The 21,321-nt window shown below is 48.8% G+C and overlaps 1 protein-coding gene across 3 annotated transcripts; it reads right to left on the bottom strand.

Moving 5' to 3' along the window:
* Position 1: 1 nt before the first annotated feature.
* On the bottom strand, positions 2 to 21,072 carry abca1b (ATP-binding cassette, sub-family A (ABC1), member 1B). 3 transcript variants are annotated; one of them, XM_055512409.1, is made up of 49 exons: positions 20,914 to 21,072; positions 19,762 to 19,873; positions 19,466 to 19,559; positions 17,542 to 17,683; positions 17,258 to 17,376; positions 15,245 to 15,366; positions 14,807 to 15,007; positions 13,865 to 13,954; positions 12,085 to 12,325; positions 11,820 to 11,959; positions 11,621 to 11,737; positions 11,165 to 11,359; positions 10,800 to 11,005; positions 10,344 to 10,520; positions 10,040 to 10,262; positions 9,691 to 9,912; positions 9,400 to 9,604; positions 8,981 to 9,094; positions 8,729 to 8,903; positions 8,353 to 8,484; positions 7,998 to 8,275; positions 7,689 to 7,909; positions 7,540 to 7,615; positions 7,211 to 7,461; positions 6,990 to 7,041; positions 6,791 to 6,916; positions 6,573 to 6,721; positions 6,373 to 6,497; positions 6,193 to 6,291; positions 5,930 to 6,116; positions 5,727 to 5,821; positions 5,613 to 5,645; positions 5,420 to 5,525; positions 5,212 to 5,286; positions 4,930 to 5,099; positions 4,654 to 4,831; positions 4,469 to 4,584; positions 4,195 to 4,339; positions 3,987 to 4,110; positions 3,447 to 3,576; positions 3,225 to 3,351; positions 3,093 to 3,155; positions 2,912 to 3,018; positions 2,393 to 2,534; positions 2,144 to 2,278; positions 1,780 to 1,883; positions 1,604 to 1,696; positions 1,229 to 1,482; positions 2 to 1,102 (listed from the first exon to the last, which is right to left on the bottom strand). In XM_055512409.1, the coding sequence occupies exons 2-49, from the start codon at positions 19,825 to 19,827 to the stop codon at positions 1,068 to 1,070; spliced, it is 6,777 nt and encodes a 2,258-aa protein (XP_055368384.1). In that variant the 5' UTR covers positions 19,828 to 19,873; positions 20,914 to 21,072; the 3' UTR covers positions 2 to 1,067. The 3 variants fall into 3 exon arrangements, with proteins under 3 accessions (XP_055368384.1, XP_029021280.1, XP_055368383.1); XM_029165447.2 differs by having other exon boundaries at positions 1,239 to 1,482; XM_055512408.1 differs by having other exon boundaries at positions 1,239 to 1,482; positions 7,558 to 7,615.
* Positions 21,073 to 21,321: the final 249 nt, after the last annotated feature.

Genomic DNA, 21,321 nt, shown 5'->3' with positions numbered 1-21,321 from the left:
CTGTTGTGTTACTGATCGCGTTTATTGTTCACAGCTGTGCAAACACCTGCAGGACGCCAACATTGGTTTGTCTGTGAAGAGAGACTTGTCTCTCATGACACAAAATGCATCACTGACAGCTTAAAAACTAAGAATCAAAATAGATTCTCCTGGAACTTTTTACTGACGTCTGACTGTGTTATACAGATTTCTTTGTCTAACTTGTCTGCTGTCCTGGATCCAGTTTAGTCCTGAGTCACCGACTGCTCAGCAGCTCGTGGCGCCTCGGTTAACCCACTGATGTGGAGCAGAGACATGACATGTGGGTGATTGTGATTGTAGTATTGGTTTCCTTGTAGTAACAGTTCTTCTGCTGTCACAATAAATAAACTTGCTCCTGTCGATGGATAAAAATCAGGTTCAGTGCAAACACGAACTGACCGATGAAGTGTTTCAGTCTGATCGGCCACTTCAGCCTCCTGCTGCTGGAACAGAGCATGCCGAGAACAATCTGTGGCCGCGTCTCGATCAGCTGTTTCCTGATAATACTACAGTTTTCTGTCAGAAGCTAATGAGGTATTTTCACGTTACGTTAAAACCAAACAAATGAATCTGCTTGTTTCTTTTCTTTAGAAAAAAACTAAAATCAACTTGCTAAATACTACAGGAAACAGTAATGCCACTTGGCCTCTGGTCGAAATAAAACAAATTACATTTAGTTTAATCTACACATAAATAAAAGTCTGAAGACTAAAAAGATCAGAGGTTATTTCAATTGGGATTTTTGCGTTGGAGCCCTTGGCAGTTTGAAATGATTCGGATTCTTCATAACCCAACCGGACCCTGGACTGTTCTTAGAGGCACCGTTGGATCACGGTGTCGGCACTAACAGAGTTGGTTTGCATTGAGTGGCATGAGGCAGCATGTGGGGTCCTCTCTGCTGCAGGGTCCAGAGTCCAGGTGTGGGATTGCGTGGTCACATGACGCTCTCCCTCAGTCCGGCTGCCTCCACGGCAGCCTTGGGGCTCAGTGTAGACATGTCAACGGAGACGTCCTTCCGTCTCACAGAGTTGTCTTTGGAGTGGTAGTCATCGCTCTGGTCCTTGGCAAAGTTCACGAACACCTGAAACAACAACAAGTTGAGAATTGACCAGGAACTAGTCTGAACACAAAGCTGAGCACCACACCGACGTCAGCTTTGTGTCAGACACTAAGACTCAACATCCCCCTTTCCCCGGCTGCAACTTGCCCGTGTCTACCTGGTCCAGCGTGGTCTGTGTGACGGAGTAGTCTTCTATCCGCAGCATCTCCTTATTTTTAGCCAGGATGGAGAAAATGTGGGCGAGTGAAGTAAGAGAAGAAGGCAGCTGGTACTGCAGCATGTTCCTGTGACGCTCCTTCAGCGTGCTGCCGCTAAGCTCGCTTTCTATGAACTTCATGACGGGCAGCAGGTCTGGGTCAGGTCCCGCCACCCGCAGGATGATGGTGTAGCCGTCGCCAAACCTGGAGACCAGTTATCATGGGTTACTGTTGGACGTGGAGCTTCCATAGTTGCCACAGTGACTGAAACATGAGTCCAGACTTGCTCCTGCGTCTCATAACGGCGGTGACGGGTCAGTGTTACCTGTTCTTCAGGTGCTGGACGCTGCCGAGGCATCTGAACCTGCCATTCACCATGATGGCCATCCTGGTGCACAGAGCCTCACACTCCTCCATACTGACACACACACACACACACACACACGCTCAGAAATGTGTCAAACACACAGTGTTAACTGAACCGAAGTGGCTTCTGTCAACCTGTGAGAGGTGAGGACGACGGAGCGCCCCTCTTTGATGACGCTGTGGATGCAGTTCCACAGGGCCCGGCGGGCTTTGGGGTCCATGCCGGTGGTGGGCTCGTCCTGAAAGTACAGGACGAGGTCACTGTAATTGTGACCTGTAATTTGGTAATTGTTTTTTTTTTTTTTGTAGTTTTGCTTATTAGAACTTTAAAAGAGCCCATCAGGATATTTTTTGTAAAAAAGTGTACTTTAAAAACATTTTAATTGTCCTTCAAACCTTAAAGTCCAGTTGAACAATTACACTTCAGTTCAACCTGACCGCATGTGGCCGTGGGTGAGCTGAGCTCTGACTCAGTGTTTCTGTAGTGCTGGGACGTTACCAAGAAGACGACGGGCGGCGCTCCGATTAGAGCCATGGCCGTGGACAGTTTCCTCATGTTTCCTCCGCTGTAACTTCCTGCAGCTTTATCAGCATACTTCACCAGCCCCAGCTTCCTGATCCCCCACTCTGCCACCTGTCAATCAAACTTCATTACCACAGCAACCTGCTGTCGTTTGCAGTGAGACGTATGTCAGCATGAACATGACAATGCTATGTGTGTGTGTGTTCGGTGTGAACATTTACTCACGTCGCAGACTTCGCTCTCGCCGACTCCTCGGAGAACAGCGTACAGCTCCAGATGTTCTCGTCCTGTTAGCAGATCGTTGATGGCATCAAACTGAGGACAGTAACCCATGTTCTGATGGACAGTATTGATTTCCCTCAGGATACTGTGAACACACACACACACACACACACACAAATACTGTCAACACACAGAAAAGTGACACTGTATCTGTGTGTCTGAATCACAGGCCTCCTGAAAATGCAGGGAGTTCATTCTCAATAAAAGATACCAATAAAAAGTTGGTGCTTGGGGAGCTAGCATGGAGTGTCTTACTCATGGACAGAGGCAGGGATTGAACCAGGGACCTTCCAAGGAGCTATCAGACCGATGCACTAGATACTGAACCATCAGAACTACAGTATCTGTGTGGAGCTTTACTTCTAGCACCAAATTCACTACTTCCTGCTGCTTTGGTAGTGAAACCTGCAACGTTCATCATCAGTGTTAAGCAGCACAACTTAAACGCTGTTCTTTTCCCACCTCTTTCCAGCCAGGAAGGCCTCCCCGCTGGTCACCCCCGTGTCTCCTGTCAGCATCTTGAAGGTGGTGGTCTTCCCAGCTCCATTGACACCTAGCAGACCGAAGCACTATCCACACACAGCTTAGTTAGTTTGGCAGGTTGCAGCATCATGTGACGCGTGTCTCATAAGGAAGTGCCCACCTCTCCAGGAGGAATTCCTACACACAGTCGATCCACGGCTGGCTTCTGCTTCACCTTAAAGACCTACCGGAATCCTTCAGTCAGCTCCAGTTTAGATCAAGATGGACACAGTGCAAGCGAGAGTTTCTGTACCTTGGTGAGCTGTCTGAGCTCCAGGATGTCTCCGTGCCCGAGGCCATGGACGATTCGCTGTCTCTCTCGAGCCACATCCTCATCCTCCTCACCCAGAGGTCCCAGTTTGGTGAGTTTACTGAGCGGCCTGCTCAAACGCATGGAACAGAGCCTTTACCTCCCCCCGTGACACCGTATGCCTTTAAATCTAAAAGGTGCTTATAGGTTTAGAAGGACAAATACCTGGGTTTAATGCAGAACCTGTACTGGATGAGGACGGTGATGATGAAGAACACCACTCCCTCCACAGCCATAGCAAACAGGTTTTTTCCCACCATGTCCCATTCCAGAGGAGAGCGAAACCTGTTTTCACCTGGAAAACAACTGGTATCAGTCCTTCCAGTGCATCAACACAGTCTACACATGACCATAGTGTGTGTGTGTGTGAGTGTGTGTGTGTGTGTGTACACTTGTACTTCCATCAAAGTGAGAACCAAAAAAAAAATAAAAAAAATATACTTTCCTACCAAAGTGAGGACATTTTTTCCAGTCCTCCTCACTTTGGACCTCACTTTAAAGGCCTGTTTGAGGGTAAAGATGTGATTTTAGGGCTGAGGTTAGAATTGAGTTTTGGTTTGGATGAGAGCAAAGATTAGACATCTGCCTTTATTTGTGATGGATAGGGTTAGGGGCTAGAGAAGCCATTATGTTAAGGATGTGTGTGTGTGTGTGTGTGTGTGTGTGTGTGTGTGTGTGTGTGTGTGTGTGTGTGTGTGTTTTTACCGAATCTCTCGAGGGCGTCAGCCATCGCTTGGTTCTTCACCATGTCAATGAGTCCTCGGCCAAGACAGAAGTGAGGGAAGATGAGGAGGACATTCTTCAGGATGTCGTTGATTCCTCCAATCTCCTGCACAAACAAACAGACAAAGCTCAGAGACGATAGTTCCTGCAGCTGCTGATTCCAAGCTGCGGCTTGTTTCTGTCCACACACGTTGTTTCCAAACAGCTCCATGACAAAGGTGGAGATGCTGCCGTTGATGCCAATCAGGATGTTGACGCTGGTGAGGACCACGTAGGCTGTGCTGGGGATCTTAAAGAAGAAGGAGGCCGGATACATAAGAGGTGTGATCGACCAGCTGGATGGGAAAAAGGGAAACAGAGGGAGGACTAAGAGACACCTCAACAAGTACAGTGAAGGATAGAGTGAAGCTCTGAGTTGATGTGTTTGGCCAGTGTTCTGTCCTGCAGGGTAATGTGTATCTGACCCGTAGAGCAGCAGCAGCAGGGCGAGCACCGGAAGGTTGGTGGAGGACACGTAGGCTTTTTGTTGGAAACAGACAAAGATGAGGATGACGAGCGTCGCTGGGACAACGTAGTTACACTGCAGACAGAAACAAGGTCATTAACAGACAGACACGTACATGCGTGCACGTGTCATGCATGTACGCACCATGTCCCAGGTGAAGTTGGCCACCCAGTACAGCAGTGGCTGGACTCCGCTGATGAACTGCATGTGTTTGGCTTTGCTGACGCGCTCCTGGATGAGGAAGACTACGAAGCTGGCCGGGACAAAGGACATGGCAAAGATGACACAGATGGACACCAGGACGTCCACAGAGGTCGTCACCCTGGAAAGAAGATGAGGAGGAGGAGGAGGAGGAGGAGGATGAGGAGGAGGCTCCAGGCACAGCAAGCAGTCGTACAGGTCAGGCAAGTGTGTACTCACAGCGCCACCTGGGACAGCTGCTCCTTGGTCAGATTCAGTGGGTGGTTGAAGACACTGATGCCGTGGCGGCTGGGATCCTTCTCCTCTGGCAGGTTAGCTCTCAGGATGCCGTTACTCATGACGTTGATGAAGGCACCAATGCTATGCCAGCCTTTGTTGTTGAACCAGATCTAAACAGGGAACAGGTCAGTTAGGCCCAAGGTCAAGGTTCTGCTCCTTATCAGAACCCAGAGCTCCCAGAAACCTTCACACTGCTTCCGTCCCATGTGGACACGTTCTCACCTTCACGTTGTTCTTTGTATCCAGGCCGTTAATGAATCCAGACAAACTCTCAAGGAACCGATCTGCAGCTGCCCCCTGCACCAAACAGAGTCTCATCGTGAGACATCCGATACCACAGCAACGTGCTACTTGAGCAGACGCTTGACTCTCCTCAGACCCCGACACTGGTTCCACACACAGGTTCCAGGTCAGTGTTTCTCACACTCACCTTCTGGATTTCAAAGATCTTCCGGACTCTCTCGATGGCGTCATCAATCTCATCGGCTGGTGGCAGCACCTGAGTGCTTCTGGCTCCCAGTGAGAATCCTCCATACCTACAGACAGGAAACCAGCAGGTGAACATCTGGAACCAGCTGCTGACTGGCCAAGATCATAATTTCAGAATAAAACCAGGGTCTGACCTGAACTCGTTGACCCACACCTTGTTCTTTAGGCTGTGAAACAAAAAAGATAACCTTCAGTCCTGGTTCCTAAGATGCATTCTCTTCCCATGACTCTGACTCTACATTTCTCACCTCTTGCCAATGATCTGAGCATATGTTTTCACCAGGTAGTCAGAGATGTTCCTTCCTGTCAGGTTCTGCAGTGTGTCGGTGGCACTCAGCTTCATCTGGACCGAGCAACAACAGAACAAACAGCATGGGACCAGTTTTCTAATGCAATTTTACAACAGACACCAAGGTTGGCTCCAGCTACTGCTTTAGAGTGGATGTGTTACCTCAGGGGGGGGCGGTCCTCCAGCTCCTACAGGACACTCCGGGAGCATCTTCTTCTTTCCATCACAGCTGCAGTTACAGGCCGGAGAAGGATTCTCCATGGTCCAGTTCCCTGAGCTGAACATCTGCTGAACTTCAGGGACATCAGGGACGTGCCAGTCCTCGTCTCCCATCGTACAGGGAGTCTCCCTGAGACCAGGACCACAGGGATCGTTATGATCTGAATCAGAACTGGCAACGTCACTGACATTTTTAGCTTTCTTACGGTATAGGATGTCCGTCCATGCAGCGAGTCCCAAAGCCTGGAGTGTCCAGCAGGGAGTTCAGAAGCTTCTGCATGTTGGCGTCAGTGGGAGCGTCATCACTGACAGAGACACAGACGCAATCAGAACACAGTGTTACTACAGCGTGGCAGCACTGAAGGTACACCTGGACAAGTGCGTACCTAATAAAGGTGACCTGGTCCTCGTACATCCACGGCTGCAGCTCCAGACTGGGATACTTTCCAAACGGGGGAACGATGAGGCTGAAGATCAAAGCGATGCAGACAAACATGGCAGGAAGGACAATCTAAAAACAAGCAAACCATCAACTTTGACACGTGCACAGAGAATAAAGAGAAAACCTTCCAAAACTGGCCATTACCTGAGCAAAGAAGCCCTTCCTGGAGCGCCGAGCATACAGGAAGCGTTTCCACATCAGCGCCACAAACTGCTGCTGCATCAGATGCCAACCCTTCACCTGATACGAGCCTTTACCATCGGTGCATTTCAGCCAGTCTGTCTCCCTGCCCTCTGTGCAGCACAAGATACGAGGTTATCACAACGTACCGGTGTGTTTCACTGTGTTAGAGCGGGTCATACCTGGGTCTCCATCAGAGTCATTGCCATCGTTGTTGTAATCCTCAGTCAAAGGTCTCAGGCAGCTTTGGGGGTCTCCTCCACCAAAGGCGTGAGTCCTCCTTCGTCTCTGGACAGGAAGCGTCCCGTCTGAACACAGTGGGCCTTTCAGTATTTCTTACTTTTATTTTGAAAGATAGCCGTCCTCAGAGGTCACATGTACCTGAGGGTACATCAGTGTCAACTCCGTTATCTTCAGCTACTTTCAGGAAAATCTAAAATTACAAAAAAAAACTTTGGTTAGACCAGTTTGTTCTTGATTTAAGCAGAACAGTCTACATCAGCCTATTCTGAACTCTTACTCTGGAAGATGCTTATAAATAAATAATAAAGTATCAAGGACACAAACTTCAGATTCTCCCTAAACCTTCAACACATCATCACCTCCTCCAGCGTGGTGTCAGACACTCCGTAGCTGGAGATGCTGAGGTACGACAGCTTCATGTCCAGGTCCTTGAAAAGCTCCACGAAGGCGCCATCTTTGGCAGCGCTGTACGGCAGGATGTAGGTCAGCTCATGACCCAGGTCCTCCACCAGGCGTGCTGCAGGGACGTGTCGCAGAATCAGACTGGAGATCAGCGTCACGTCTGGGGGAACGAAGGGGACATTGCAGACCGAAGCTGAGGGGCCATTCTCTGAGGACAGAGAGAGGCACAGATCAGATCCAACTGGAGGGGAGGAAGTCAAACCCTCTGCAGGAACAGACAGCTCACCGATGGTAGCAGCCTCACTTTCATGTTCGCTGCCGAGTCCTGCGTCACTGCTGCTAACCGAAGCGCATTCCTCCTCCTGAAACACACACCAGCTAAAGTCACAACCCCCTCATCTAGAGCTGTGATGAACACCAAGTCAGCGCTCACACCTTCTTGGTGAAGGACACAGTGCTGGATGAGTTCCTGCAGGAACTGAGAGATGGTTCTGGTTCCTTCTTCACCAGGGTTAGGTAGTATCCTGTTCCAAGGTGGTTCTTGAGGTACAGAGACGAGCCGACACAGCACAGCTTTCCGTGGGAGATAATAGCAATGCGGTCGCCCAGAATGTCGGCCTCGTCCATGTGGTGTGTCGACAAGATGATGGTTCTACCTGGCATGATGCAGAAGCAGGCGTTGAAGTCCCATGGAACCGAATAGCCATAAAACAGGTGACTGAAAGGACCAATCGGAGGACTTACCCTGGCGGTACTTCAGCAGTAGGTCCCATATTCCTCTACGGGCATATGGGTCAACGCCGGCAGTGGGCTCGTCCAGGATCACCACCTTTGATCCCCCCACGAACGCCAGAGCCACAGACAGCTTCCTCTGCATGCCCCCGGACAGAGTGCTGGTCCGAGAGGAGCGCTTGTGTGGTAGCCCGGTGTCCTTCAGGATCTGCTCAATCTCACTTTTCACCCTCTCCTCTGACAGTCCTTTAAGACGCGCATAGAACCAGATGTGCTCCTCCACTGTCAGCCTGGAGGAGGCACCAACACAGTCAAATGACGAGAAAAATCAGCAAGGAGAAAAACAAAGAAAGGAAAAAGGACTGACATGCTGAAAAGGACATTGTGTTGGGGACAGACTCCCAGACTCTGTCTGATGGTGCTCAGGTCGGTCCGGATGTCCCTGCCCAGGATGTAGGCTGTACCCGAGGTGGGTGGAAACAGGCCAGTAAGGATGGACCTGACAGGACAAAGACAATTCGAGTTTGGACACGCAGCACCAGTATAGTTCAATTAAAGCTCAGTCCACCTCTGAGGTTTTCCAGTAAACACAGCCAGAGGTAAATCAGCTTCACTGATGAGCTTAGGCCCAAAGCATGACAGAGGACCATGTTGGCAGTAGGTTGCCACACGTCTGTCGTCGTTAACCTGGCACCTGTAGCACAACGCAGACCTGTGGTTAGCTCTGGTTTAGTCTTGCTTACATGGTGGTGGTTTTTCCGGCTCCGTTGTGTCCCAGAAAAGAGGTGATTTGTCCCTCGTAGAAGCCGAGCGTCAGTCCATCCACTGCCAGCTTCTTCCCATGACGATAGACCTTTACAAGGTTCTCGATGTAGACACCGGGCTCCAGGTGAGCTGGCTCCTCTTCCATGTACACAGCTGAAAACAGGAGACAGGTGTGTTACCTCTGGTGGTGTACTGCCACACAGTGGCTGTAAATGCTACAGCAGCCTCACCTCCTGCGTTTCCTTTTCGGTTTAGAGGGATTTTACTGGACTTTCCTTCCTCCTCCCCAAACCAGTAGGACCTGGAGAAGGGAAAATACCAGGGTCGAGGAATCCCGTACTGACCTGAGACACACAGCAAGCAAAGACCAGGACACTCAAACAAAGGCCATGAAACGTATCATTAGTCTAAGATCTCTGCTTCAGAGAAATGTGCTCTTCTTATTCTTTTTGAACAGACTTCTAAACAGACTCAAACTTCTAAAGCCAGTAAAAATGTTGATAAAACAGATTAAAGAGGAGGATTTTAAGAGAATTTTAAGCAGAGTCAGAATCCTTTTCACTCCCACCATGTGAACCAGCAAAGACAAATCAAGATGCAACTTGTGTTGGGTTTGATTTTTTTGTGCGTCAGTCAGAAATGACTTCACCTGGGAACACGGCCTCCAGGTACCAGGTAAGGACTCCATACAGGAAGGAGTCAAAGTACATGAGGATGATGGTGGTGCGGAGGCTGAAGTCGTCCTCCTCCAAAGGACTAGACACCAGGTTCTTCCACTGGATACCAACCCCCTGCTCCTCGAACAGAGCAAAGTACTCGCAGCCAAACCCAAATGCTACAGGAGACAGGAGGCTCTGCGGGGGAGACGGGTCACGTGACTCACTCTCTCCAACCAGGACAGGGTATCGTAGCAGCGATTAATCCTATTCAGAGGACTTACAGCAAAAACCTTGGCTCCAAAGCCGATGTAGTCCTGCCAGGCAACGCAGAGAACGTAGGGCAGGTAGAGCGTGAAGTAGATGATCCCGCCACAGGCAGCAGCCAAGTTCGCTCGGGCAAACGCGGTGCTGAGGAGGAAACACTGCATGATGGTCACCACCGCAAAAGATCCCAGGAAGAGGAAAACCACGCCTGGGTCACTGTAAGGCAGCAGGTTCCCCTTCTGCACACAGAGCAGGCAGAGTAACATCCACCCCACATGGTTATACCAATGCTTAAGTACAGACCCAAATGAAGAAGATTAATCACACACAGAACTGTCAAAATAGGCCATTAATCTAAAAGCACACCTTGAGCAGCAGCACCAGTAGCCCGGCGCTGATCAGCAGGGGGATCAGGCTGCTGATGAACCAACTGAACCATAGGATGCCGTTATCCAGACCCATAATCCTCATGGTCTCCTTCAGTCGTGCCTCCTTCTCGTACACCACGCTTTTCAGGATGATCGCCACCGAGTACATCCAGGCCAGCGTCATGAAGAGCGGCATGGAGCGGCTCATGATCCGCAGGAAGCTGGGACAGACAGGACATGGTCAGTTTGAGATGGAGCTGTGGCTGCATCACGGGAAGGAAGGAGCACAAGCGCGTTCCTACATGTCGTCTACATAGCAGGGGTACGGCATCTGCTGGATGTAGATGCCCGTCTTCTCCTTGGTGCCCGTCACGGCTCTGACAATGCCTTGCTCAATAACATCCTGCAGGTAGAGGAACCCACCCCAGATGTACCGCATGTCCTCAAATGGGTCAGCACGAGGACCGGGGTCCCAGTACCTGAAAAGGAGAAAATGCCAAGTGTAATGTTCTAAGCTGGACCAATTTTTCTTCAAACAGAAAAATCCTCATTGTGCCAGAAATAGTGATTCAGTATTTGGACAGTTTTTATATTTTGACCCAAATGTTTCTGTGTCATTAGCTCAGCATGAGGCTATGAAGCAAACCTAACCCACTGTAGTTTACTGTAAACACAACTGGTCCCAATCGAAGCTGACTGTATAATAGCAGAATTCTTCACCGCCTCATGGCTGCTGCACATTCGTCTCTCGAACTTACGCGTCTTTGATTTTATTGGTTCGCTCCACGTTGTCGATATCCATGCGGATCTTGTAGTTGACTTTAGCTGGCAGCTCTGTAGCATTGGGGAGGATATCGGGGAACACGATGCCTGCCCAGAACTTTCTGTCCTCCAGCAGACCCATGGACTGGTTGACCAGTCGCTCCTCAGTGGACACTGGCTCCAGTTTGTCCAGGTTAACACACTGCAAACACACACAGGCCATCACTGTGTAAGTCAAACATTAGCCTTATGCATGTTTGCGAAAGTTTTAAGACCCAAACTTAAATCTTTGGATTATCTATGAGGGTCAGGACCATCAGAAAACAATGAAGCACCGGTGACACGGTTTTTGTTTGCTGACCTCCATGAAGCGGGAAATGCTCATGATGGCCTGGTCAGTCTCGTTAAACACGTCCCTCCATGTGATGTCGCTGCCCGGCGGCTGCAGGTCTTCTGCCTGCTTGGACAAGAAGTTGGAAACATCGGCCACGGTCCAGTCCGTTTTGGTCAGTTGTGCATGGAGGAACCTCGCAGTGATGTTGTTCTTCAGCAGAGTCTAGATGAGAAAAGGGTGGTTAACTGAAGGACTTGTATAAGACGGGTGTCCAGCCCTGGTCCTCGAGAGCTAGGCTTTCTAATTCTCCTTGCCCCAGCTAATACTGATTACCTAAAACTGGGGTGTTCAGTCAATCAACAGCTAACTGACACACCTGATCAAGATAATTTGAAGAAGAGTTGGAAAACCACCAGGGCAGTGGCTGTCGAAGGGGTTGGACACCCCTGCTATAAGTAGAGCAAAACTCAGAAACCCGTTTACCCGGATCAGGTCCATGTGCTGACTGTTCTCCATGAAGTTCCACACTTTGGGCCTCATCTCCTCCCACATTCCTCCCAGGTCCCTGAAGACGCCAAGCTCCTGGAAGGTCCGGTTCACCTGAGACCAACACAGGTGCTTGTGAGACAAACCCCACCTCCTCCTGCAGAAAGCAATGGGGTGAGCAGTCACACAGACTCACCTCATGGATGATCCTCTGGGTGACAGGAGTATGGGGGGTGTACAGGATCTTCCCCAAGAGTAGAGGCTTAAGAGCCTGCCAGATCATCCTGGACATGGGGTTGGAGTCCATGTTCTTCACCAGGCTGTTACAGTACGGCGCTGGAAGACAGGTGGAAGGTCAACTAGTGCCCTATGTTCTCAATGAACTGATCTGCATGGATGAAACCCTGAGCAGTAGATCTATGTCTTTGTGTTTAAAACCAGTTAACTAAGCTCAGACTCACTGGACGAGTTGTCGTAGAGTGTCATGCTCTCGTCTTCGCTACTGTTGTAGTTTCCAAACAGGGCTTTGTAGTTGCTGTCTTCATACCAGTTGAGGGATTTGATCTGCAGCCCGCCACCCTCAGGGTGACCGCACACAATCCTGGAGACGGCCTGGTACATGGCACTGGGCGAGGACGTGGCGTTCTGAGTCAGAAAGTTTATCTCGTTCCTCAGGTCAATCCAGCTCTTCATACTGGCCAGCTGGAGACAGAGAGGCTGCGGGTGAGACTGGCTCTGGTTTGGTCCTGGACCGGGACTAGGTGTCACTGACAGGAAGACTTTAAGGCATCGGTAAAACAGGTCACCTGTTCAGAACCAGCTACTGTATTTGTTCTGATGTGAGCTGCTGGTTTGGGTTTGGTTCAGCTCTCAATTATTAATTAGTCTTCAGTTCCACTAAAGCCATTCAATCATCAGCATGGTGATTTTGTGACTTGTGGCTGGATTTATTTGTCATCTGAGCTTTGGTCTCTTCAGGTTGTTCTGTGCAGGTTCATCAGACCGATTTGATACATTCTGACTATTATCAGACTCGGACATCAGATGAACTGTGACCTCTGTGATGGTTAGACCTTAACAGACAAACGACGCCTACGCTACACTACACCTGCTGCCATAAATAATGCAGATAATGCAGTCTGAGAAGTTCTCACTGCTTTCTACTCAACCATCAACTACAGATCTTAATGAAAATCAGAATCTGCCACTTTTCCAGTTACCCAAACAGAGCAGCACGCAATTCTAACGCATAATGTTTTAGTGTGGCCCAGAAAGTGGAACGAGGGAGCAGTTGTTGTCATCGTGTTATTTAAACAAAAGTAGATCACATGTGTCCAAAGACAGGAAGTTGGAGGCTACAAAGCTCAACATTTTCCTCCAACCTCAGGTCTAAGGGAAAAGTACAGGAACCCTTAAACACTACCCTCATCGTCATCATCATCATCATCATCATCATCATCCATCTCCACTCTTCTTCAGTAAAGCTTTACGGGCGTTTCAGTTCCACTGGAAATCTTTTATCAGTTTGAATAAATTTGCATAAGCATAACTCTGCTTGGTTCTGTTCACAGCTACTAATAAGAACTCAGAGCTCATCACATTAATATGTTGATTCAGCAGAGCAACACTTATTATAAATGAGACTTCTGCAAAAACTCCACACATCCAACCACACACTTCCTGTTTAAAAATCTTCAAAACAAAGCTCCCAAACTAGATGAGATTAAATGATCAATCTGTTATTTTCCTTGTTTATTTGACCTCTGTAACACAGACTCCCTCTCTGGGGTAAAGTGACAACACGTGTCAGCCGTTGATGCCGTTTGGTTTCTGTGGATGCTGAGTCAGGATGAATGTGATAACCTCATGGTAAAAAACAACTAACTGGGTCAGTAAGACTGAACTTTACTCTTCGTAATCAGTCCTAAGGGAGATCAGCCTCAGCCCCCAGCCGAGTGTGTCCCAGTGTTACTGTGGGTTAGAGACGTGCAGCCATCTGCTGGCTCGTGGGGGGCCAGTGGAACCGAGCAGGATGGCGACCAACACAGTGCTTTGTTGTTTGTTTGGACTCTGAGGACTGTGAAGTGAAAACCTGTAGAGACATCGACTCTTTGTTCAGCTGCAAGCTCTTGTATGTAGAGACAGACTCGGATAGCTGCCAAGTAAACCCAGTGGCCCCAGATAGAGGTGGACTGGGAGTCTCACCCACAAACCAGCATCACTTCCTGTACGGTTTCTTACCTCTACAGCCAGTGACCCCAGGTTCTCCAGCAGTTTGTTGGTCGCTCGGGCAACTTGTCTGACAGCTTCAGGGTCTGAATGCCCGTCCCTCTGAGACACGGAGACACAACCCAGTTAGCATCCACACAGGCCTGTGGCTTTGAACGTTTATTTTGTTTAAACACATTTTAATCCTAAACTAAAGCACTTGAACAAGAGTGAGCTACAGTAACTAACTCCACATGCTGCTGGCTGCATTGACCCAAACCTGGTTTGATCTGTGAAGCAAAGACCAAGTGTCTCCGCCTGCAGTGAGCATTTCAGGGATTCTGTGGCTGCCTCTGTGGAGACTTTTATTTGTCAGCAGCTTGTATGTTTGCGCAGACAAAAGGAGCCGAGGCCTTGCTGACTTGCTCTCACACCTCCAAGCCTTTAAAAACCGGTCTCCAGGCTACGAAAACCGAGCCTGTAGATACGAGCCGAGACACGCCTCCTCCCACACAAATAGCACAGTGAATGTGTGTCACCTGAACCGGTGAAAACGCCCTGGTTCACTGTTCGGACAGGACGCGGGCTTGAGTCCTTTAATAATATAATAATTCAAACACATTAGCACAGACAGACAGCGTCAGTTTCCACCGTTTGATCTTTTGGTTCTGATCCTCAGACAAACTCCGTAATAAGCTCAATAAATTCCTGTTTTCACCTGCATCCAGCTACGTAATGGTTGACCAACTAACCAGTTTAGTTTTAGAGGCCAACTAGTTTTAACAATTTGTGAGTGACCAGCACAATTCTCCCTCTGTCAGAACATAGCTGGCACCTGGTCCGCTTAGGTACTCAACAGGCATTTTCTCCTGCTCTCGATAATCTCAACTAAAACCTCAGCTTCTGTTCACTTTATGTCGTCTAGGTTCCAAACCAGAGAACGTGGGTCCATACCATGAGAAACCTGGGCTTTACCTGGATGGGTTTGAGGAAGTCCAGGTTGCTCAGGAAGTGCTCCTCAGCCTGGTTCAGCCAGGTCGGCGATGCCTCACAGATGACCTCCTGTACCAGCAACAATACCTGCGGGTCTGGGATCATGATGAAGTCCTCCAAGCGGTGCTTACCACCTGAAGGACACATGTCCCTCAGGTGGACCCCAAAGCCTCTGAGGAGAACCTGAGACCCAGAGACCGTGTGTCACAGAAACTTCTGGACCAACAGAACTAAAACCATCACACTGTGTTTCTGTGAGTGTGTGACTTTTCTTCTTGCATTTGATCCCTGTCTGGTGTTTTTGGTGCTGGGTTAAACTCATAACTAAAGGAAAAAATTAAGTACAGAAACGTGGGCCTAGATCAATTACAGAAGCAGCAACCACGTGATGAATCAGACAAACTTTTATACCGCCCTCACCTTCTCCAGGTTGACGTCGGCCTCTCTGATCACCTGGACGCTGTGTTCAGGGAACGAGGCATTCCTCAGCAGAAAGCTTGACAGCGTCTCATTGTCTCGCAGGAAATGCTTTAGTTTGAATCCTGAGGAAAAAAACATGATGGGTCAGAGAAAGCCCTCGTCCTCATTTAACCTAGTTCTACCCACAAAGGCTGGCATACACAAGGGGTAAAGCTCCTGTTGACACTTGGTCGTTTCAGTTATAGAGCAGACGCTTGTTGGTTGCTTTTTAGGCTTTGACATATAACCACAGTATGTGACCCTTCAGAAGGAAGCAGTGCCCATATTTGGCATTGTGCGTTTGAGCAGCAGATGTTTCTGACTTAGTTTCACCTGCATGTTGTCACATGTCCCAGGACAAACCTTCCACTCAGTTGGAAGCACTCATCCAGGTTTGTTTAGAGAACCCCCCATCACACAAACCACCCCACCCATTCTTCTCCTTCTCTTCCGCACACCGTAGCACAAAGGTTAAGACTCAAACAACACACGATCGGTTCAACGTGTGTCACTGGAGCACTCTGACCAAGTGAGCAGAGCCGAGTGGGACTCGCTGTTCTCTGTCCAGATGTTGGTAAATCAGCCTGATCCCATTTCTCCACCAGGCTCATGATTCTCCTCACCAAAGCCACTGGCTCCCGCTGAGGTTTCCTTTCCAGCCGCTGCAGGATGCGCAGAGCCAAACATTAGTTCTGCCCACTCACAGACATTTCGTTTTTAGTTTGAGGTGGAGGAGGTAAGGCCGTGCATGGCTCAAAACGTGTTAGTGATGGGTCAGAGGACAGGTGACGCTGTCTGACATCATCAACCTTGACTGAGGTGATTGGTCAAATGAGGAAGACTTTCCTCTGAGACTCCAGCAGAAACACACAACAGACAGTTGTGTTATACAATGTGAAGGTTCAGCCACACAGACACACAGTGGTTAAACAAGACGTTGTTATCATAATATTATCATGACATCAGTAAAACAGCATCTGACACAAAGGAGAACAAAACAGACCCTTCGACTGCAGATCATCAGACAGGCTTTCACATCTGCCGCAGCCTCTAGTCAGAGTCCACTTACTCACTGTTAGGGTGTTTGCGGTCTCTGAGGTCAGATAAACAATATTATAATACTCCAAATGTAACAGGTTAAGCCTGATTAGTTATTCCTCTCCTCCAGCTGGTCACAGCAGTGAACAGCAGCATCTCTATGTCTGAGCTTGTGTAACAAGCTTTTCATAAAGCAGGTGCAACTGTAACAGCAGACTGAGGTGAACTGGTCCAGGCCCGGTCCGGTCTCAGACCCCTCATTTAGCGCATGTTTGCTCAGCTGCAGAGCAACACAATTGAACTCGGTGACGCTCAGTGTGATAGTTCAGAACTGAGTGGCAGAAAACTCACTGTGACAGAAATGACACAAACCGAGAGGGGACACGCTGACCCCAGCTGCAGGGGAGGGTGGCGCCGGGCCAAGGCCACTAGAACCAGAGGTTCTGCTCTCATTATGTTTTATATCAGAGAAGTCTGTCGACCTAGGCCCGAGCCACAGTGCCAAGTCTTCCGTTTCCTTTCCAAAAGCTCAGGGCTCTTCTGCACCTTAACCAGGTGAGCTCACTGGAACAGGTAGACTTGCTGCAGCTCGCCCCCGCCTCCGCTCACATCTTAATAGCTTGTTCTCACGATTCAAAAGGATCCGTATTAAAACTGAAGGAATAAAGAGAAACGTGGAGGAGGGACGGGGTGCAGCAGGTCGGAGCAGGTACAGAAACGAAACGCCCCCCACAGGGAGAGAAAAGTGCAAATTACCACACAAAGGAGAGAATTCTTCCTGTTCACTGGGGCTGAAAACCAGTGGCAGCGCTCATTGGTTTTAATGTCCTGAGTCCACATTAAATTTAAACATCCACCCCCACAACAACTTCAATGTCATTATTCGGTGACACTCAGGTGCATCACCGTAAACCACCTCAGCGTGGCATTTCCTACCTGACTGGCTGTTCTGCAGCGTCTGCAGGGCCTGAGTTAGCTCCTTAAACCCGTCCAGGTTTCTGTCATTCTGACTGTACAGAAGAATTCTCTTAGCGTCGGAAAACAGCCGAGAAATTCTGCAAAAACAGGATTTAGTTAGGCTGAGAGTTGGAGACAACATTAGGAGGTCAGTTTTTTTTGTGAAAGGGCATTTCCTTAGCCTCAGTGCCTGATGATCGGTTACAGGCCAGTAATAATTCAAATGATAAACTAAAACATCTCAAGCCTTTGTTTGGTCTCACATGGAGTCGTTGAAGTTGCCGACGACGCCTGGAGACTCGCCCGGCGTCGGGTTCCTAAAGCACGGGTTGTTGGCGTTGCAGAGGATTCCCTGAAGCCAGGGCAGCGTTCCGGCTGAAGGCATCGCCTTGTTCGGAAAATGGCCTGCAGACAGAAAATAACTGAAGTCTTTACCAAAATAAAAGCATCAGGTACAGGTTCCGTTGGCAGTGTGTCCTTTTAATTGTGTCAGTGATTGGAAACACATCTACCAGTTTCAGTAGAAACATTGTATTATATATTTAACGTCCTTTTCTAATTCATGATTGACACATTTGTCAGAGGCAATAATTGTTCTGGGAGACTTGCAGGTTCCACTGTACTGAGGAGTTAAACATCATCCTCAGTGACTGTGAATCGGTATCTGAATAGTTCACAAACACGTGTTCCCCCACAAGTTTAGTCTGAACGCTGCATCTTTATCTTCCTGCTGAGTTGGAACAGCGTGGACTCGGTAGATAACCTGTGATTGGTTTATTATGACCTGCAGCAGCAGCAGCAGCAGCAGCCTGATGTGGAACCCTGCTATCAGAGAACCTTCAGGACTGCCAACAGGCTGCTTTCTAATCATACCGATAAGATAAGACTCGCTCACACAGCACCTTCAGCTGCACAGGTGGAGACACTCGCAAACCCTCAAGCTACAAAAAGCCAGTACTCATCAAGTAAAAACGCTGGGTTTGGGTCGGTACCAGCTCCTGTTGAAGGACCTGACAGAAGCTGAAGGCTTCTTGAAGCCACTGGTTCTTTGACCCCGTTTACGTTTATTAATTGGCTAATGAGCCGATGACCCTCAGCTGCAGTCAGGACCGGTACATGGTACCGGTACCAGCGTGTCTGGACTCTGCTTTAATGTGGCCTATTTAGTGACTAAGCTGTCTCACAGGTCGCATTGTGAACCCTGGCAGCTCGGCTCGGATACACGCCAACGCTGGCAGCTCATTTAACGGGACCGGTTTCAACATGTCTGAGCTCACATGCACCGTGAATCACAGCAAAAACATTCCTCCAACACAGAAGTGAAAGGACGCAGGGTCTGTGGGGCTTCTGCTTTCACAGAAACAGGAAGACGAGCGGCTTCCTGCCGGGTTTGGATGCTCCAGATCCACAACGCTCCTGAGCCCAGATGGTGGTGTCCCATTTCTGCTGCTGTAACTGACCACAGCAGAACCTTTATTCTGCAGTACTTTGTTCTGGGTGTCTGACCCAGATGCTCCCATTTCCAACGGTTTTCAGCTTGGTCACCTCCACCACACCAGTACGTGGAGCTTTAACTCTGCTGACCTGAGGTTACCTCTTTCAGAGGTAGATGTGTTCTTATGTGATTGCATCTTGACAGAGCACAGTGACCTTCATCACATTGATAATGAGAGAACAGCTTAGAGATAATAACTCAAAGTGATAAACAAAGATACTCGGGTCAGACCTTTACTTTGACATCCTGCAGCAGCCTGCTCTGCTCTTCCTCCTCCAGAATGTTATTGATAAGTAACCTGTGATGATTAGGAACTGATGCAGCACTGGGTGTTAACTGATGTGAAGGAAGGAGCAAGGGCCTGCAGTTCACCGGGGCCACCAACACTCCCAGCATGCGCCTGGCTGCCACCCAGTCACATCCTACTGTGTGACAGTATGCCGTAAAGTACGTGGTCACAGGCTGAAGCTCACTAGCTCACCCAGAACACACTGACCCAAACACTGAAACCCAAACAGTCCAAGCATCACGAGCTGCTGAACTAAAATCACCGCAGCCCTGGTCTGAAGTCAGTATAAATCGGATCAGTCATACCGTTAAATGGATCTGTTGAACTGAATTAGTTTACTAGAAGCATCTGAATCGGTGCAATCACATCCAGAACAGTGTTTGTGGCTTAAGTGAATACTCACACTCATGCTGTTCGTAAGGTGGGTAGTTCAAACGCACGGCAATAAGGATGAAGAAGATGAAGAGCGGCCAGACGATCTCCAACAGCAGCTGAAGCTGAGACACAAAGAGACAGAGTCAGCTAGGACCAGGTCCATTAGGCCCTGTTAACACACACTGCAGCTTATAAAAGCTTCCCATCAGCACAACACACAATGAGACAAAAAGAAAAGTCATCATCATTAAAAGGTGCTCCGCTGCTCCTCATGTTCCAAACCAGAACAAGCAGAAGGGTTAGTGACTGAGCAGCGACACTGACCGTCTGTCGTCGTCTGTAGGTGAAGTTCTTCCACAGCAGCAGACCCAGCTGCGTGGACACCGACATGTCTCTGTCGTTTCTCAGTCTGACTGAGTGTCAGCCGCCGTTCGCTCTGCATTCAAAACAAATGAAGGTTCAGCCAGCGCAGGGCTCAAAGGTGCCGGGGTCAAAAGTCAGCATCAGAGACTCACATTGAACATCAGTAACAAGGGACTGATGACAAACATGATGTTATCAGCGCTACACGCTTCATCCTCACCTCATTATTATAGAGCCGCCCGCTGTTATCGGTTCAGTCTTTATCAGTTTTATCAGAACCTCGTTTTCTGTTGACTCAAGTCAAACTCACTGCTGTTAAACCATAAACTTTGTTTTTCAGGGTTTTTTTTAAGTTCCAGAACAAATTCACGTTGTTGGTTTGGTTTGTGTGGTTTGATTAATCTCTACTGAACTGGAAGCCATGACCAGGACCAGATTAATCTGACTTTATGTAGTGAAGTCACATCAGTATGTTGACAAACAATTTAATGACTATAATTCTGCATCCTTTTACCTTTTTTAATCTTCAGGTGATTTCATCATCTGATTTACAAACTCTACAGAACTGAAGTGAAGAGGAATAAATGTGCGCATTCGCTTTGGGTTCGTCCAGCACCTGACACGAAACGCGACAAAATCAGTCCCACAGTTCTGGGACGGACGGACGGACGGACGGACTCTTAATACATCTTCAGGTTCCGCTCGTGATGTTTTGGTCCTAGTCTTATAATGTGACTCTGCAGTAAAGGTGACACACGGTTAGGGTTTCCCTCACGGAACGCAAACTAGCAGCGGTTTCGGACGCTCAGAACCAGAATCTACCGTTTTTCGGAGATGGGTTTGGACGCTGAACTCCAGCTGAATAAACTTTGTGTGATCCACTTTTCTGTCTGAACCGAACTCAGGTGAACACGCAGATCAAACAGAACAAAGTCCAAACCGTAGCGACACAAACAACCTTCTTGTTTCTGTTCTGCAGGTTAAACGCGGTCGACTAAAGTTTACCTGCTCTACTCAGACCGGACCACGTTCAACTTCATGCCAAAATGGACCGAAAACCGGGCCAACAGTGAGTGTAGGCTAGCTGAGTTGACGCGCGTGGCGGGTACTTACCGGTTGTCGGTGTCGCAGCCTCGCAGCTCGTCGTCACCTCCTCCGCCTTCACTCCGCAGCTTCTGCCCCAAAACGAGCTGCACCGCGGCGCTGAGGACCCCACCGGAGTCAATGCGCAACAACCGACCCCTCAGCTTCCGCCCGGCCTCGTCAAAATAAAAGACAGAACTAACAAATGTATTTTAGTAAAATGTTAGAGAATATTAAAAGTATACAGTAAGATCGCTAAATTGGCCCCGAGCCATATAGGGAAAAACTATAGTTTGTATTCCATATTTGTCACTCACACTAATCGCCACCATAGAGTCTGGTTGTCAGACTGTATAAAGCATAATTTCTGCACTTCATTCAAACCACCTGTTTTTCAGCCTCTGCAAAGAAAATGAAGCAGTACAGGTTTTAGGCAGA

This window comes from Betta splendens, chromosome 10, assembly GCF_900634795.4.
Source record: "Betta splendens chromosome 10, fBetSpl5.4, whole genome shotgun sequence".
Taxonomy (NCBI): Eukaryota; Metazoa; Chordata; class Actinopteri; order Anabantiformes; family Osphronemidae; genus Betta; species Betta splendens.
This window is presented reverse-complemented; position numbering and strand designations above follow the sequence as displayed.

What these genes read in the sequence shown, in the direction of transcription:
- abca1b (XM_029165447.2), bottom strand. Translation starts at nt 19,827, where the DNA reads ATGTCGGTGTCCACGCAGCTGGGTCTGCTGCTGTGGAAGAACTTCACC. An exon ending in TACTGGTGCTGCTGCTCAAG is followed by an intron (nt 9,913 to 10,039) that starts GTGTGCTTTTAG and finishes CTCTGTGTGCAG; the next exon opens with AAGGGGAACCTGCTGCCTTA. An exon ending in AGCTCAGACAGCTCACCAAG is followed by an intron (nt 3,156 to 3,224) that starts GTACAGAAACTC and finishes GGATTCCGGTAG; the next exon opens with GTCTTTAAGGTGAAGCAGAA.